General features: G+C 40.5%; 3 protein-coding genes and 1 pseudogene across 6 annotated transcripts in view; 2 read left to right on the forward strand and 2 right to left on the reverse strand.

Annotated features, from left to right (window-relative positions):
* LOC104810593 (putative disease resistance protein At3g14460) overlaps positions 1-2442 on the reverse strand; it is a 3714-nt gene extending 1272 nt beyond the window's left edge. The window contains exons 1-2 of the mRNA XM_019202209.1: positions 1314-2442; positions 4-1184 (exon numbers count right to left, since the gene is read on the reverse strand). Coding sequence (XP_019057754.1) covers positions 4-1184; positions 1314-2442 — 2310 coding nt within the window. The remainder of the gene's footprint in view (positions 1-3; positions 1185-1313) is intronic.
* On the reverse strand, positions 2438-8013 carry LOC104810412 (pentatricopeptide repeat-containing protein At1g53600, mitochondrial). Of its 4 annotated transcripts, none has more exons than XM_010536706.2 (6): positions 5533-8013; positions 5387-5429; positions 4155-4201; positions 3932-4053; positions 3734-3829; positions 2438-3164 (listed from the first exon to the last, which is right to left on the reverse strand). In XM_010536706.2, the coding sequence occupies exon 1, from the start codon at positions 7964-7966 to the stop codon at positions 5774-5776; it is 2193 nt and encodes a 730-aa protein (XP_010535008.1). In that variant the 5' UTR covers positions 7967-8013; the 3' UTR covers positions 2438-3164; positions 3734-3829; positions 3932-4053; positions 4155-4201; positions 5387-5429; positions 5533-5773. The 4 variants fall into 4 exon arrangements, with proteins under 4 accessions (XP_010535008.1, XP_010535006.1, XP_010535007.1 ...); XM_010536704.2 differs by having other exon boundaries at positions 3932-4058; XM_010536705.2 differs by having other exon boundaries at positions 3932-4058; positions 4155-4269.
* Positions 8014-9167: 1154 nt separating this feature from the next.
* LOC104810413 lies at positions 9168-9940 on the forward strand. Its single transcript, XM_010536707.1, has one exon. The coding sequence runs from the start codon at positions 9188-9190 to the stop codon at positions 9911-9913; it is 726 nt and encodes a 241-aa protein (XP_010535009.1). The 5' UTR covers positions 9168-9187; the 3' UTR covers positions 9914-9940.
* Positions 9941-16429: 6489 nt separating this feature from the next.
* Positions 16430-18481, forward strand: part of LOC104810595 — a 3512-nt pseudogene continuing 1460 nt past the window's right edge.

Genomic DNA, 18481 nt, shown 5'->3' on the forward strand with positions numbered 1-18481 from the left:
GACTAAATCTCTAAGTGATGGCTTCCGCTCCAACCCTGCATCCTTTGCTTCATTGGCAAAGGCCACATTCTGTAGCTCAGTGATACAGAGTGACCCACGAAGATTGGTAAGTTGTTTCAGCTCATGCAGCCCTGCACCTGTATTCATTCTTCCCATAAGGAAGTTAGACAGCTTTTGCAGGCTTCTTAACTTGCTTATTCCTACCGGCATCTCTGTCAATGGAGTCCCCTCAAGGTCGAGGTACCTTAAATTGATGAGGTTGGACAAGTTTGTCGGCAATTTTGTGAAGGAACGGCAGTTCGACAGTAGTAGAGTCTGCAGGTTATACAAAGTGCAGAAAGACTCGGGTAGCCTTTTCATTTCGGTGCTCGAGAGGTCTAGATACCGTAAGTGTTTCAAACCCTTGAATGATTCAGGCAAGCTGGTTAAATGATAACCCGACAAAGAAAGTATCCTTAGATGTTTCAGAGCCTGGAACAGCTCATTGAGAACCTCTTTTTTCAGCGGGAGAGATTCAAGATACGGTGGCAGATCGAATGGTAGAATGGTTCCCAGGAGTTTAGCTCGGCAGATGGAGCTAAAAGCCAATGAAGCATCGCATTGGCTTCTTGAAAACGAAAAATGCCGAGCCTTGTCTGGTGTCTTTAAGGTTCTATCATCTTCCTGTCTGAAGCAAAAATCTCCAGACACAGATTTGGATAGATCACTCATGAGATCGTGCATCGTCAAACTTGTCATGTTGCTGTCCAGTGGCTGGAAAAAGGATCTAGAAACCAGTTCATCGAGGTACTCGTAACCGATATCTTCCATTCTTTTCTCACTCCCTGGTTGGTATAACAGGTCTATCGCCATCCACAGAAGCACCAACTTGTGCCTGTCAAACACATACCCCTTTGGAAATACCGAGCAGAAGGCAAAACATCGCTTAAGCTGAGAAGGTAGAGAATCATAGCTCCTCCTAAGAACTGGAAGGATATCGCGAGTGTATCTTGAAAAATCCGTTGATACGGAGGACCATTCTCGTGGATTTGGCCTTGATCGAAGGTGAGATGCGACGGTTAACGCAGACAGAGGCAAGCCCTTGCATTGGTTAGCAATGTCTTTGCCGATTCTTTCCAGTTCTGGATCGATGAAACCGGGCGATATATCTCCAAACGCGATTCTTGAGATCAGCTCCCAGCAATCTTCAGATGTCTAATAAGGTTTAGACCCTAACTCCACCACAAAAGTTAGCTTAAGAGTAGAGGTTTGACCCTTACTTATATATTGGCCCAAATCCCTCTCATTTTCCAATGTGGGACACTTATCAATACCGCCCCCTTTAGACAGCGACGTCCACGGCGCTAGGGCAAATTTGGTCGCTGGCGGCTTCTCGGTCGATGGCGGCTTTTCGGTCCATCTCCGACCGTTCCTCTCCCGACCGTTCCTCTCCCGACCGTCCCTCTCCCGACCGTCCCACAACCACCGAGTCAACCTCAGTGGGTAGCTTTGAACAGTCATGGTGATATGGGGAATAAATTCACTTTGTGTTGTTACAACTATTGCAATTCTCTCATGTCCACTGGCCAGAGCTCTCTGGAAACTTTCCAAATCTGGTTTGCTCTCTATCCAGAAATCATCAATCACAAGAAGAAATTTCTTGTCTGAAAGATTCTCTTTTAGCTGTTCTTGAAGCATAGGTAGAACCTCGAGGCTAACTTCAGAGGACGTGATCTGCTCAAGAACAGACTTAGTCACCCTGAGGACATCGAATTCTTTCCCGACACAGATCCAAGCTTTAAGATCAAAATACTCACCGACCCTCTCGTCATTGTAAACAGCATTTGTAAGGGCAGTCTTACCAATCCCAGGCATTCCGACTATGGCGATGAAGCAATGCTTCTCATCTCCAATTGCACCGTCGGAAAGTAGCAAACGGATAATTGCTTCCTTGTCGTTCTCACGGCCAACCAGACCACATTGAAGGATTATCGATGATGGTGATCTTTGCTGCCCAGAAACTTCTCCACCTGTCAGTGTCGGCATTTTTTCCTGTAAGCTTCTGACAAGTTGTTCTAGCTGATCGACTATCTCTTCCATTCTGGATTCCGTCTCTTTATAGGAGGATCGGTGTCCAGATATCAGGCTGCGAATTTGGCCGGTGAAGCTGCCATATTTTTCTTCGACCGTTCGTCTCAAAGCTTCTGTTGATATCTCCTCGAAGATATCCTCGGCTTGGAAGAAAGCTTCTATCAATTCCGGGAGCCGAAGCTTAACATCTCGAGGACTGACTCCTTTCCTCTCAGCTTCTCCAAACAACCCATTTGTTGTCAGCAGAGAAATCTTCAATCTCTTCAGCAGTAGATCGAAAGATTGTCCCTGGAAGTATTTCGGGAGTTCATGGGAAACGTCAATCCGGTCAACCATCAAACTGATGGAATCTGATAAATACGTTTTCTCCATGTTTGGATCTTTTGTAAAGTAATCTGGAGATGAAAGGCTTGAATGATAAGTTCAGGGTGTAACCTTAAACATGAACATTCAGAGAGATAGAGTCAAACAATTTCGCTGCACCTTAATGTAATGCAAGTTTTCTAATAAGGTTTAGGCCCTAACTCCACCACAAAAGCTAGCAAGAGTGGAGGTTTGACCCTTACTTATATATTGGCCCAAATACCTCTCATTTTTCAATGTGGGACACTTATCAATACCGCCCCCTTTAGACAGCGACGTCCACGGCGCTGGGGCAAATCTGGTCGCTGGCGCCACAACCACCGAGTCGACCGCATGTCCGCAGGAGAACGGCCCGTCAAAGGCCCAGCGAAAAATAGAGAGTTAGGCTCTGATACCAATTAATAAGGTTTAGGCCCTAACTCCACCACAAAAGCTAGCTTAAGAGTGGAGGTTTGACCCTTATGGCCCAAATACCTCTCATTTTCCAATGTGGGACACTTATCATTTTCCTTCTAGCCCATCTTCTCTTTTAAACTCGATATCAACACCTGAGAATCCTCAAATCTTTTCATATACTATAGGATAGACATGATGATATATATATGGATTGCGCGCGCGCGCACAGACACACACGCATACATACATACCCTATTGCTTGGAGTGATTTGTTTTCTCCAAATCTGTCTCTACATATTTTGTCTCAGCGGCTACTGGTTTTCTCGGGGCGCTTCCTGCAGTTGGAAGTGTTCAAACTAGTTCAGATGATGTGCTGTGCAAGAATGAAGAAGAAACTTTCAAAGTAAACCCTGAGCCGTGTGGAAAGGGACAAGACGTGCTAACATGTTGTTTTCATGATAGCAGATGTCAGTGTATTCTGCAAGTTCGTCACTTTATACTTATTTTCCGATAAGAAAATAAGAAAAAAGAATCTCAGATTACAAAGAGAGGGTGGAAACATTTTCAAAGGACGAGAAATTTGAGATAGATCTGAACTGGTAGCTCTTAAACATAAGAATTTGCTGATCAAAATTTCAACTGAAGAGAGAGAAGAAAAAGACAAGATATGAAGACTTGTAAATCAGTTTTTGTCTATGGAAACGCCATTAGATGAGCTACTGTGTCCGAATCAGACCATTGAAGGCCGTTCCATTGCTGGTCAAAGATCAAGCAATGAATAATAAAACTGTTTCCTTGTGTACGTAACATATCTGAAATCATAGTACCAAGTTCTTGTCTCCCCGCCATAGTTCGTCAACAAGAAACCCAAGGAAATGGATGAAACATAGAGGAGAATACTTACAAATACTGTGTTTGAGATTCTTAAGAATTCCCCTGAAATCTTCAAAAGCTCTGAAACCATCTTGGAGTCATGAATGCTTCCCCTAACTGAAACACTCTGTCACGTAGAATGGAAAATTTTAGAGAATTGCCATTAAACAGTGAGATATAGAGAGTTATAGCTTGCAACAAACCAATCATTGACACAAGAATTCAATACCCACGAAGAAAATGAAATTCTCCAAACAAAAAGACATGATTTCTGGTCTCCCTTGGCTCAAGAACACCGATAATTTGTAGCATTTCTGCCACTCTGTTTCTTCACCATGTTACTCCATCTTCCTGTTCTAAAGCCATCCACCAAGAAATTACTAATTACAAGTTTGAAAATATAGCTATCTTTTGAAATCTAGTTAAATATAGTATAAGCCCTTTGTCGATACCAAAAATTCTGAAGCATCTTCCTGCCTAATCTGGCTCTTTCTTGGCCCTGTTTTTGCATCCAAGAGAAGTTGCTTGTTATGTCGAAGAATGAATCAAAAGTTAACACGGGATACCCTGTATATTATTAGTACAGAAATCAAACCAGCATCTTTCCTATATTTCTTATTCAATCAAACTGCTTATGCTGACCATTTTTCTTTATATAAAAATCCTAAGACAGAATATTCTTTCAGGATATTGTTCAAGCGTTGGCCTGAGTTTTCTTGTTCTGAAACCTAAGGAAAGAACTGGTGAAAACTCAGGTTGGTAAAAGAACAATCCAACAAGGCTGCTAAAGAAATGGATGCTTTGACAGTTATCCTCATCTTCTATGCCTCTGTCCTATGTTCTTTCTGCAACAGAGGTCGCAAAAGCAAAAAAGGACGATATGAATATGAAAGCAGCTCCCAGGAATTTGACCGGAACAGTTTTGCAGAGCCCAGTATCTCCAGCAACGAATCATATATTGATCGTTTTAACCGAGAAGTCACTGCTATCCATCAACATTCCTATGAGGAACAAGGGACCGGTAGTATAACAGAGGCAATTGGAGAAATGGAGCATGGTGGAGAACGGGGTATTTATGACTTCACATATTTGAGCCACTCCTCTTCTAGGGCTAGTAGCAAAGATGATGTATATGATCAAGGAGACAATTTTTCCCAGAAGAGCTCATCTGTAGGAAACGATGACCAAGGATATAGAATCGATCAAGCAAGCAATTGGTCTGGGCCTAGTGGCTCACAGGGTAGCCACAGTGGGCTGGCTGGTAGCGGTGGGGGTTATTCTAGTTAAAAAGCGTGTTCACTAACAAGAAACATCAATGAGAATGTTTGAAGAATAACAAGAACATGTGCAGAAACCATCCTTCTCAGATGTTAATGTGAAGTTTATAGCAGTTATTGAAAGGACAGGACATAGTTTCAAAGACAGCCTGCAGTTTCAAAAGAAGAGCATATAATGAATTTGTAGTTCTAGAGGCTGGGGATGAACTCTACAGTGTGTTTTCCTTTCCTTTTTCTTGATTTATTTCAATTATGTCTCTCCTTTTCATAGTCATGTAATTGTGGGATATCAAAAACAAAGTATGAGATTTCATAAATCAGTATGATTCTAGGGCATTATGAGCGTCTTAATATCTAGACAATTAAAGATGATAGAAAGTCCACAGTAAACAAAACCGGGTACTTACAGTTCATACTTGGTTGGTGCAACCAGAGCAGCATGTTTAAGGCCTGTACATAATAAGCCATTTCAGCTCTTGACCTGTAAGAGCATAGTGTAAACAAATACTATGAACTGAAGACAAACCCAAAATTTACCCAGGACTAGACTCACCAATCTTTTCTTCAGGAACAAAGAATTTCCACGTATGGCTCTGAAAATTTCGGTTTTGTGCATGCAATATGCAATGCCTTCCTTATATCAGTAATTGCAACCAGGTAAGCCACATGTAGATGCCTTGGACTGATTATCCTTAATATTTGTACTTCCTGATGCCAGCATATTAACAAGGAAGGCATATATATATGGTCTTGAGCAAGAGAAAACTGTGTGAAAGAATTTATCCCATCCATGTTTAATAACAAATATCCTCGTGGCCAAGAGACAACTCCATTTCCTCTCGAATCAACTCCAGCGTAACTTTTATTTCATCCACGTTCATATGAGATTCATCTCCTACAGAAAAAGGATGGACTTTGTCTCCTAATAAGATCCAGCTACACCCTGGGTTTTTCTTTATTCTTTTCGATTTCTTGATATTCCTTAGCCGATTACTCTCTCTCTTTTCCCCCTGAATATAATACAACTGGGACAAGACCACATAAGGGGTTGCGCTTTCGGGCTCAAGCTCCATTAGTTTCTTGGCCGCAAGCTCTGCTAGATCAAGATGTAAATAAGTCTTGCACGAACCAAGAAGGCTGCCCCAAACCCCAGAATGAGGTTCGAAAGGCATTGAAGAGATTAAGTTATATGCTTCATCTAGCAATCCGCATTTGCCGAGGAGATCAACCATGCATGCATAATGATCTGGATTTGGTTCGATCTCATACATAGATTTCATTGACTTGAAGTATTTCCATCCCAAACCTACAAGTCCCGTATGAGCACAAGCTGATAACAAAGAAAGAAAGGTGACATCATTCGGCTTCTTTCCTTCACTTTCCATCTTTGTAAATACTTTGAGAGCTTCTTCTCCAAAACCATTCAGGGCAAACCCACCAATCATGGTGCTATAGGAAACAACATTGGGCTCATTAATGCATAAAAAGATCTTGTAAGCATCGTATGTGTTTCCACATTTGGAGTACATTGAGACAAGAGAATTCTGAACTGATAATTTACACTCCATGCCCAATTTCACAACTCCAGCATGGATCTGCAGTCCTTGGTTCAGTGCGGCTAAATAAGCTGATGCACTAAGCACACAACTGAAAGTAGAAGGATTCGGACAAACGTTTTCATGGAGCATCTTAGCAAACCAGCAAAGAGCCTCTTCATACTCTTCGTTAGCCACAAACCCAGTTATCACAGCAGTCCAGGCAATGCCATCCTTCTCAGGCATCATTTTAAACAACTCTAAACATTTAGAGATGTTTCCCTTCCCAGAAAGTCCTATGATCATGTTTGTCCAGGAAACCACATCTTTCCTCGGCATCTTCTCAAAAAGCTCATAGGCTTCGAAAAATTGGTCATGCTGCACAAAACCCGTGAGCAAGGAATTCCAAGAAACAATGTCTTTCTTGCTCATCATGGTAAAGACTGCATTGGCTGCATCCATTGAACCAAATTTACAGTACATCGAGATCATTGAATTCCCTAAGAAAACATCAAACTCAAGTCCCATGCGTGAAACTAACCCATGAACCTGAGTCCCCTCTCGAAACCTCTTGAAATTCCCACAAGCTTCAAATATGACAGTCAAGGTGGTAGAGTTTACCTTCACATCTTCCGCCCGCCTCATTGTAAGAAACAAACCGAAGCCATCTTCAAAAGAGCCAGCTTTGAAATACCCATCAATCATCGCAGTCCATGTCACCACGTTTTTCTCCGGCATCGTATCAAACAGACCTCTAGCATCAACGATACTTCCCATTTTACAGTACCCATCAATCATAGAACTATATGAAACCAAATCCTTCTCTGCCATACCCTCAAAAATTCGAACAGCCTCTTCCAATTTCCCAGATTTCAGATAGCCATTTATCAATGCATTTGAAGAAACTGAGTTCTGCCACTTCACCGGTGTCTCGGAATACAACTTCTCCGCCTCGTCGAACATCCCAGCCCGAATAAAACCCGTAATCATCGCTGCATATGACACAGAGTTCTTCTCAGGTATTGAAAGGAACAAACGAATCGCTTCGCTCACATCACACTTGTTTTTTATACAAGCCGTAATCATCGCGTTGTAAGAAGCCGTGGTTCTATCAGGCATTTCATCGAACAGCTTCCTAGCTTTGCCTATTTTACCATTATCCGCATAGGCCGTGATCATAGCAGTCCAAGAAACAGCGTTTTTATGCGGCATGCTTCTGAAAACAGCTTCAGATCCTTCGAGATTTCCATTTCTTCCGCACTTTGTGATCTGAGAATTGAAGTAAACAAGGGCATTGCTCGTCTTCCCGAATTTGCTTGCTTTCTGGGTTTCCGAATTGGGTTTAGAGACGACATGAGTGTAAAACCCTTGATTCCGAAGAGAAAAAATCAAAGTGTGTCTGAGATCAATGCGACATTTGTGAATCAATCCATTGGTTCCATTCGACAGCATGATTAACGACTGAGGAGGATTAAATCGAGAGGAATGAACTAGACGCGGGGAATATTTATACTCTTTCCGAACCTTCTGCATCGTTTGGAAGGTTATACCATACATTAAAATCGGACCACAACTTTTGGACTTATGGTGTCTGAAGCATTGAGGATACCATGAAGTTTTTGGTCAATAATAATAATAATAATAATAATAATAATAATAATTTGTGTTTGTGGTATTCCACGTCCATCACTCGTGCAAAAGCTTCGAATTTCGTTAGCTCGGTGGTCAAATGATTTCTTCTCCAGCGTCCAACATCCACATGTGCCACGTGCCTAACATGCGTGCATATGCAATGCATCCATACATAAGGATACAATAATACTATACTATTCGGAATCTGCATATCTCAGTAACCTTTTTTTATTTATGGTAATCCATATCTCAGTAACCTTTGCTTTATATATTCACAAATCTCCGTTCGTGTATGTATAATTCATGACATGCATTTCTCAGTACAATTCTGATTGTTTCTGGAATTGCAAATTCACACTCAGAAAACTCATCAAATCAGAAATTTCTTTAAAAACAGATCAAGCAGTTTCTGATTGTTGAAGATGATGAAGGAGCAAAATAACTGTCAAGGTGAATTCTATACTCTACTCAATATGGCAAAACAACAATAGACTAATTGAGATTCTGATATATATGTCTTTCCTTCTTCTACACAATCACCTTCCCATAAATCATGTCCGTAATATCTTAGTTTTCTTAGGTTTAGATCCATCTTCTCTACATATACTGTACATTTTTTTTTTGATACATTGGAGAACCCCGTGACTACCTATCCTTATAAACGGAGACGAACTGGCCACCACCCGCACCTAACAGTCTCCATGGACCTCAACCCGCCGGATCTGGCCACCAGGCGCGCCTAACGCTCGGGCCATAGTTGGGCTTAGGCTCCTGCGGGTCAAACCCCAAGTCCACGCGCACGAGCCTACAACACACGCGTAGGAGGTAAATCAGCCCATTATGATTATATACTGTACATTGTTTCAGTAATATAGAAAAAGAGCATTCTTGTTCAGATCTCCATTGTTTTCTTCTCGGCATTATACTAGCCATTCATACAGCTCTTTTCCTCCCATAATTTACATGGTATCAGAGCCTCTCGGGGCCTGAAACCGACACAACCACCATACTTCTCATTCTCTCCCTCTTTCCAACTCGCCAATGGATACTTCAGTCGTGAAAATCATTCCTGTCACCCTTAATGGTGACAATTATCTTAGCTGGTCCAGATGTGCTAAGATGTTCTTCAAGAGTAAAGGCTGGTGGGATCATGTTACCACCACCAAAAATATTGATGATTCATCTGCAACTCCTCTGTCTGAAGCAGACAACAAGTGGTTACAGGAAGACCACACAGTTGTCACCGTCATGCAGAGCTCGTTCGACAACTCAATTTTGGCTTCCTTCAACCATATTGAATCTGCCAAGCTTCTCTGGGATACCCTGAAAGATGTGTTTGGAAATATATCCAACATCAACGGGATCTATGAAGTGAAGAGCAAGATCTACTCTCTACGACAAGAGGAAAAATCATTCCAGACACTGCTGGGTGAATTCACGGCTCTATGGTCGGAATTTCGTGAACTAAGAACCCCTCCTACCGAAAAGACTGAACTGGAGCATCATGAGCAAGACAAAATCTTTGCTCTCCTATTTGCTCTCAACAGTTCTTACAAAGACCTGATCGAGAGCATATTGCGGGAATCCACACTTCCCACCTTCAATGACATCTGTTCTCGGATCAAGAAGGAGGAAGGGGGAAAGAATCTATTTTCTGGCACCAATGAGATTGCTCATAAAGCTGATCATTCCAAACCAGCGAATGAGCGTAAATCTTACTTTTGTGATTATTGCAAACGCAAAGGACATTCAAAGGACAAATGCTAGGCTCTTAATCCACACCTCAAGCCTCAAAGGTATGGAACATCTAAACCATTCTATGAAAAAGCCAAGTTAGCAGGGGAGAATCAGCCTGATAACGAAGGACAGACGACATTAGACAATGTCTTCAACGCAACAACAGGGGAATATGTCACCAAACTGGATCTGGAATCAATGATGCAGAATCTCACAACCAACATCTCCAAAATGATAGCATCCAAGGATCCTGGTAATGTGTCTCTAACTTCAATAGTTGGCAATAATCTGATTATAGATTCAGGAGCAACTAGTCATATGATATACAACCCGAAATTATTATCCAATCTTAAAACTGCTTCAGGATCTGTATCAGTCGCTAATGGGAAACATGTACCGATTCGAGGAACTGGAAAACTGAACTTGTGTAATCATGAAACTGAGGCTCTATATGTTCCAGAATTCACCAACAACTTGTTATCTGTCTATAAAGTTGCTAAAGATCTCGATTTTAATGCTGTTTTTGGTCCTAATGGAGTGTACTTTCAGGATATTAAAACAGGGAAGATTATTGCTCAGGGAAGAACTGCCAACGGACTGTATCTTCTCGAGATTAAATCTGAACCTGCTGGAGTTGCATTAAACTCGATCTGGCATGCCAGATTGGGTCATCCACACTCCCAAACATTAAAACTTTTGTTTCCAACTGTTGACTTTGATCATAAACTTTGTGAAGCCCGCATTTTAGGCAAGCATTGTAGATCTGTATTCCCTGTTTTGAACACTCTCTATGATAATTGCTTTGATTTAGTTCACTCAGATGTGTGGTCAGCACCTTGTTTATCTAGAGAGAATTACAAATACTTTGTGAGTTTTATAGATGAGAAGTCCAAATACACATGGCTAACTATGTTGAAAACGAAAGGGGAAGTGTTTGATGCTTTTCTCAGGTTTCACGCCTACATCAAAACGCGGTACAATGCTAACCTGAAGTTCTTTCGATCTGATAATGGAGGAGAGTATATAAACTCTCGATTCAAAGACTACTTCGCATCACAAGGTATCGAACATCAATCCTCTTGTGCTCACACTCCTCAACAGAATGGAACAGTTGAGAGGAAGAAAAGACACCTGATGGAAGTAGCTCGAGCCTTGATGTTCCACAGACATGTTCCTAAGAGGTTCTGGTGTGATGCTGTTATGACAGCATGTTATTTGATAAATAGATTACCAACCAAAGTGCTGAAGGATCTGTCTCCATTTGAGGTATTGAACAAATCTCGTCCCTCTCTAGATTTCCTTAAAATATTTGGATGTGTGTGTTATGTTTTTGTTCCAGAAAGACAAAGGAACAAGCTGGATCCTAAAAGCATCAGATGTGTGTTTCTCGGCTACTCCACAAAACAGAAAGGATATAAATGTTTCGAACCAACAACCCGGCGTTTATTTGTGTCAAGAGACGTGAGATTCCTGGAAAACATGAGTTACTTTGACAACAAAGAATGGCGAGACCTGGAAGGTATAACCGAAACTCAACCAAATTATTCCAATACTCTCACAGTTCTGTTGCAGGATCAGCAAGTACCAACTCCTCAATATAACAGAGATGATCTAAATCAAGGAGATTCAACCTTTGAGTTGTTTTCAGAGCCAGGTAATATTGGTGAAATCCAAACCTCTATAGAACATGTCTTATCTAACTCTGAAAACAGGGAAGAAGCGTCTTCATATCAGAATTCTGAATCCACGGAAGGGGGACATAGTCATAGCCCTGTTGCATGTCCTCTTTCTGATCCGAGAAGGGGGATCAGACTTTCCAGAGCTTCAAACATCTCATTACTAAAGAAGCCAACGTACAAGATGATGAATAACAACAATGGTTATTCGGTAACACATCCTATACAAAAATTCTGTACTATAAATCACTTATCCACTAATCATCAAACCTTCTTGAGCAAGCTTGATCAGGAAACTGAACCTTAAACGTTCGAAGAAGCCAATCAGCTGGAGGTCTGGAGAAGGGCAATGACAGAGGAACTCTCGGCCCTCCAAAGAAATGATACATGAGAAATTGTCACTCTTCCTCAACAGAAACAGCCAGTAGGGTGCAAGTGGATATTTAAAGTAAAATATCACAGCAATGGAGAAATAGAAAGACACAAAGCTCATTTAGTGGCCAAGGGCTACACGCAAACGTATGGAGAAGACTACAACGACACTTTTGCACCAGTTGCCAAACTACCAACGGTAAGAGTCGTTCTCTCTATCGCCACTAACTTGAATTGGCAGCTTTGGCAAATGGATGTGAAGAATGCATTCCTCCAAAGGGATCTTGAGGAAGAAATCTACATGGATCTACCCCCCGGGACTACATCAATCTCTCGAAAGAAACAAAGTTTGCAAGCTCAAGAAGGCGATTTACGGCCTTAAACAATCTCCACGCCAATGGTATGCCAAACTACATGACTCTTTAACCAGCCATGGCTTCAAGCGAAGTGAAAGTGATCATTCACTATTCACTTCTCACTCCAAGCAAGGTATAGTGGTCATACTAGTATATGTAGATGATATTATCATCTCAGGAAGTGACTCCATCGGTATAGAACGCTCTAAGCAACTTCTACACAGTTCTTTTGATATTAAAGATTTGGGCAAACTAACATACTTCCTAGGCATAGAAGTAACCCGTTCGCAAGACGGTTTATTTCTGTCTCAATGGAAGTACACACTTGATTTGCTGAAAAGTGCAGGAAAATTAGGAGCTAAACCAGTCAAAACTCCAATCGAAGTCGGCTACAAGTATCTTCCGGAGGGGGAACCACTTGAAGACCCCGAACGCTATCGAAGGATTGTCGGTAAGCTCATATACTTGACCATTACGCGACCTGACTTATCCTTTGTTGTTGGGCAAATTAGTCAATTCATGCATGCCCCACAACATCGACATTGGATTATGGTTGAGCGAATCTTAAAGTATCTCAAAGGTGCACCGGGAAAAGGCGTGTGGATGAAGCGAAACAATCGGGTTGACATTGTCGGGTATTGCGATGCGGATTGGGCCGAAGATCAACAAGACAGAAAATCAACTTCCGGATATTGTACCTTCATCGGAGGAAATCTCACCACTTGGAAAAGTAAGAAGCAAAACGTTGTGGCTTGGTCAAGTGTGGAGGCTGAATATCGCGCAATGGCCACTGCAACTAGCGAATTGGTGTGGCTCAAAGCCTTACTCAAAGACCTTGACATCAACTCTGACAGTCCAATATCTCTCTTCTGTGACAATCAAGCCGCAATCACATTGCCGCCAATCCTGTCTTTCATGAACGCACCAAAATATCGAGATAGATTGTCACTTCGTGCGCGAGAAGATCACTCAAGGTATCATAACAACCCCCTACATCAGAAGTGAAGATCAACTTGCAGATTTGTTTACCAAAGCTCCTAACACCAAGATCCATGATACAATTCTCTCCAAGCTTGGTCTTGCTGATCCCCACAAGCCAAGCTTGAAGGGGAATGTTGAAGATGATGAAGGAGCAAAGTAACTGTCAAGGTGAATTCTATACCCTGCTCAATATGGCAAGACAGCAATAGACGTTACAGGAACCGCAATCTTGACTAATTGAGATTCTGATGTATATGTCTTTCCTTCTTCTACATAATCACCTTCCCATAAATCATGTCCGTAATATCTTAGTTTTCTTAGGTTTAGATTCATCTTCTCTACATATACTGTACATTGTTTCAGAAGAAAGTAATATAGAAAAAGAGCATTCTTGTTCAGATCTCCATTGTTTTCTTCTCGGCATTATATTAACCATTCATACAGCTCTTTTCCTCCCATAATTTGCACTGATTTGATATTAGACTAGAGCTAACTACAAGAAACATATTAAATTGCGACGGAAAAATCAGTCGCAATTACAAATTTGTGACAGAATGCAACGAAACAATTTATGTCCGTAAAACGTTGTCGCAAATATTTGTCGGTCGTTAATTCGTCGCTAAATTGCGGCAACGAAATCTGTGTTTTGCAATATAAAAGCTACAGAAAATTCCGTTAAAAAAATATTTTTTTATATATTATATATAAATATACATATATACGCACATAAATATACATACATATACACATATATACAAATATATTTATATATATATATACATACACATACATATCTCACATATAACAATCAAATACACATACACATACAAATTCATATACATATTCACACACAAATACACATACACATACATATACATATACATATATAAACACATACACATTCACATACATATATACATAAATATACATACACATATAAATATACACACATACATATTCACATTCACATACATACACAACATACACATACATATAATTCATATATACACACATACATATTCACAAACATATAAACACATTCATACACATGCATATTCACATTCACATATATAAATACATATATACACTACACACAATAACAACACATACACAAAATATATACACACACGAAAAATACACATACATACACACACAAAATACACACATATACACATATATATATATACATATATACATATATATACATATTCACACTCATATATATATACATATATACACTATATATATATCTGGACAAATTTTGAAAGAAAAAAATAATTGGAGAAGATTCTCTCTCTCAAAATTTCAAAGTCTGGAGGAGGAAGACAAAGTCGCGACTTTTAGTGTACAAATTCTGTAGCAAATTCTGAAATAAAACCGCGAAAATTTAAAAAATTTTATCGAAAACACAAAAAAAATTAAATTAGTAGTTGCGACGGAAATAATATTTAAAATATCCGTCACAAATTCTGAAAAATAAAAAAAATAAATTTAAAATAATATTTGATAATCTCTAGCAAATTCGGAAAAAATAAATAAGATAATTAAAATGAATAGTTGCTACAGATATATCTGTCGCAATCTGTCCCAAATTTTGACACATTTTACATTTTCTGTCACAAATTACGTTTGTTGTTGCGACGACAACGTATCTGCCGCATTCCGTCGCAAAATTTCGTTTTTTTCGATTTCTGTCGTAAAACCGTCGTATTCCGTCGCAATTGTGTATGTGACGGAACATTCGCAAATTTTGTAGCTATACGAGAATTTTCTTGTAGTGTCCACTAATCAACCTCACCGGAGAAATTGGATCGCAGTTACTACGAGTTCCTCGAGATGCGATGCTTACACAGGTTGCTCTAGGGGGAGATGGACTTTTCAAGGAGATCGTGAGGCCACCCAAGAGATTCAGATCAAGATAGCGGCAATTGAACCACCCAAAATGACGCAAAAGGGCCATACTTCTTTGGCAAATGAAGCTACAATGTCTACCCATGACGGATCGACTAAACCGGTGGGGAGTTAAGGTTGACAATGTATGTCAATTATGCGGATTGCAGGATGAAAGTCATACTCATTTGTTCTTTGAATGTCCTTAATTACAACTATACGATCTGGAGTCATTTCGCAGGTTGTTGTGGTGACAACCCTCCATCCGTTCTAGGCCAAATACGGAATTGGAGTGGAAGACAAAACCGAGGGTTGGATCGAAACAAGGGTCTCATCTCCAAGATTCTTTCACGCGTAAGAGTGGATCTGATATGGAAAGTGAGAAATGATCGGATATTCAGGGAAAAGATAACGATTCGAGATGCACAGATCAAGTTGGACCGCGGATGCAAACTCTTTTACTGCTAGTTCGGGTAGAAAGTAACGCTCAACACGTTCATTTACTCGAAGACTAATATTTCTTGACGAAAGGGGTAAGATAGGGAATGAATTAGAATCACTTACGATGATTATTTTTTTTGATAAAATGTGCTTGTTGTATTCCTATCCGCAAAAAATTACAAAGTCTGTTACAAAAGTTGAAATAAATATACAAAATTTAAGGGATCCCATGCGTAAGTGTTTGAGCAAGACTTCAGTAGTAATTAGCTAATTCGATACCACAATTGTAAGATTTCATTCATTCCTGTAAATCTCGGTTTCTGCAAGAAAAAAAGTATACTGTGCATAGATCGGTCGATCTTGACTTCTAACTGGTTCACAGAGTTCCATTTGTTCCTATGGATACGACCAAAAAATAATTATGATTATAAACAAGCTTTGGGCATATAAGTTAGGGCTACGCGCCGTTGTTTAAATGGGGTCGATAAGATTGACGGCTACCATCTCTTAGGTTATATTTAATTCGACATTATAATACTTAATGGGAAAAGAAAAATAGTTAAAAAGATTTTATATATAAAGACAAAATTTTATTCTTTATTTAAGATTGGATTTTTAGGATATTTCTTAATTCTTAGCAATAATTGTGATATTCTGACGTGGCTGTGATCGTTCGAGGCCCATATAACCATTTAGGCCCAATCATACATCACCGAATCTCGACCGTTGGATCATCCTCTTTGATCTAACGGATAAGGCGGGACACGTGTTATGCATAATAAGACAACCTTCGAGTTTCTCTCCGTCGTGATGAAGGTCCAAGTCTTGTAGTTTGCCGCTTCCGAGTTACGTCAATGCTGACGTGGCCTACATGCTGACGTGGATATCTGGCATCTATGGAAACGTGGAACAAGGCAGCGCAGATTAGCGAAGGCAACAGATTAACATCCGACAACGTCGGCGCCTGTCCCATCGGGATCTCGCCTCTTCGAAATCCTGTGATCAGAACTTGCATGCTCCTTCCGGCCTCGAATATGGGTTCGTCTTCTGTCTCTTATACGACGTCGTCTTCCTCGTCGAAGCTCCTCTTTCGTCAGCTTTTCGAGAAAGGAGTCCTCGACCTATATGTATCTTCTCGCGGACGTGTCTCATCCCGATAAACCTGCTCTGGTAAGCGTAAAGGTTTGATTTTGAGAAATGGGTTTTGAGATTTCAGGTTTGACTGCTGGTTTTTGGGGATTTAATTTGAATATCTGATGTCTGATCTTCATGTACAGACGCAACGGGAATGATGAAAGTTTTGGAACAGGATTATGCATATGTGTACGAAGAATCTTAAATTTATCCGGGATCATTCATGTGTATGTGAGTAGTTTGATTGATTGTTTAGACGATATCGCGAACGATTCGTTTGATGATTTGAATGATTTGACCATCTGGATTATACTGACATTCTTGATCATTTGGATCGTTCGATTATGAACTCATGTCTGTTTTGGGCAGTTGCTTGGTCGTGTTGACAAGGCTATTGATAAAGCCTAGTTGTCCAAGTTGATTGTGATTGCATTGCTTTGGTCAAAATTATCACTTTCTAGTCAATTTCACAGCCTGTTTTTTTATTCTTGTAATGCATATACCGAGCAGTTGATTGATCCAGTGGACAAGACTGTGGATATAGACCTGAGTCTGATCAATGATCTCGGTTTGAAGCTTATCTATGTCATGAACACCCATGTTCATGCTGATCATGTAACCGGATCTGGGCTCATCAAGGTTTGTCTCTTATCGTCTGGCTTTTGTTTATAACTGTTGTGTTTCGTAGCTTTCGTTCGCTGTATCGTTATTGATCGAGTCTCATACACAGACCAAGATTCCAGGTGTAAAATCTCTTATTTCGAAAGCAAGTGGTTCAAAGGCTGATGTGCTTCTCGAACCCGGGGACAATGTTTCTTTTGGCGGTCTGTTCCTCGAGGTAATACGAATAAGAGGTTTCCTCGAGGTAATACACAGAAAGGTTGTCGGTCACGTACTTAACCGAATTCCTTGATCATAGGTTCGTGCTACACCTGGCCATACCATTGGTTGTGTTACCTATGTGACTGGAGATGGTGAGGATCAACCGAAACCGAAGATGGCTTTCACTAGTGACACTTTACTGATTCGCGGATGTGGGAGGACAGATTTTCAGGTACGGAAGAGAAATTTCGGTAAACTTTTGCTGGAAATAACGGGAAAAAAACCCGCACACTGATCAGTTTTATTGCCTTCTGTTTCTTTGTTTTGGAAAAGGGCGGAGGCTCGGAGCAACTCTACGAGTCTGTTCACTCACAGGTAACTCTACTTGATTTGTAATCTTGCCGGGAAAATGTGAAGAGGGTTGGATTTGGATCTCATACCTAATTGGAACTTCGGCATTTTGCAGATATTTACATTGCCCAAGGACACACTGATCTACCCGGGACATGACTACAAAGGTTTCTCGGTAATGAAATCCACATTTTTGTAATACTCCCGAGGAGAGACATTGGTGTTTGCTTATGTGAAAACTTTACTGATGTTTCAGGTTAGCACAGTTGGTGAAGAGGTGAAATACAATCAACGATTTAACGAAAGATAAGGCAATATCCTTTCTTACTGGTCTCACTCCGTTATCGAACGTACAGATATATATCCTACCTGAATCCCTCGAGGCGTCTCTTTGTCTTCGTCCCGTGCAGGAAACTTTCAAAAACACAATGGAAAGTGAGTTTCATCGCCTATTCATCCCTCTTTTACGCTAAGTGTTTTCGATTCTTCGTGAGTATAAACTCGAGTATCGTATTTTCTTGTGGAACATACAGATCTGAATATGGCATATCCGAAGATGATTGATATCGCTCTTC

Source organism: Tarenaya hassleriana, unplaced genomic scaffold, assembly GCF_000463585.1.
Source record: "Tarenaya hassleriana unplaced genomic scaffold, ASM46358v1 Cleome18, whole genome shotgun sequence".
NCBI classification, from domain to species: Eukaryota; Viridiplantae; Streptophyta; class Magnoliopsida; order Brassicales; family Cleomaceae; genus Tarenaya; species Tarenaya hassleriana.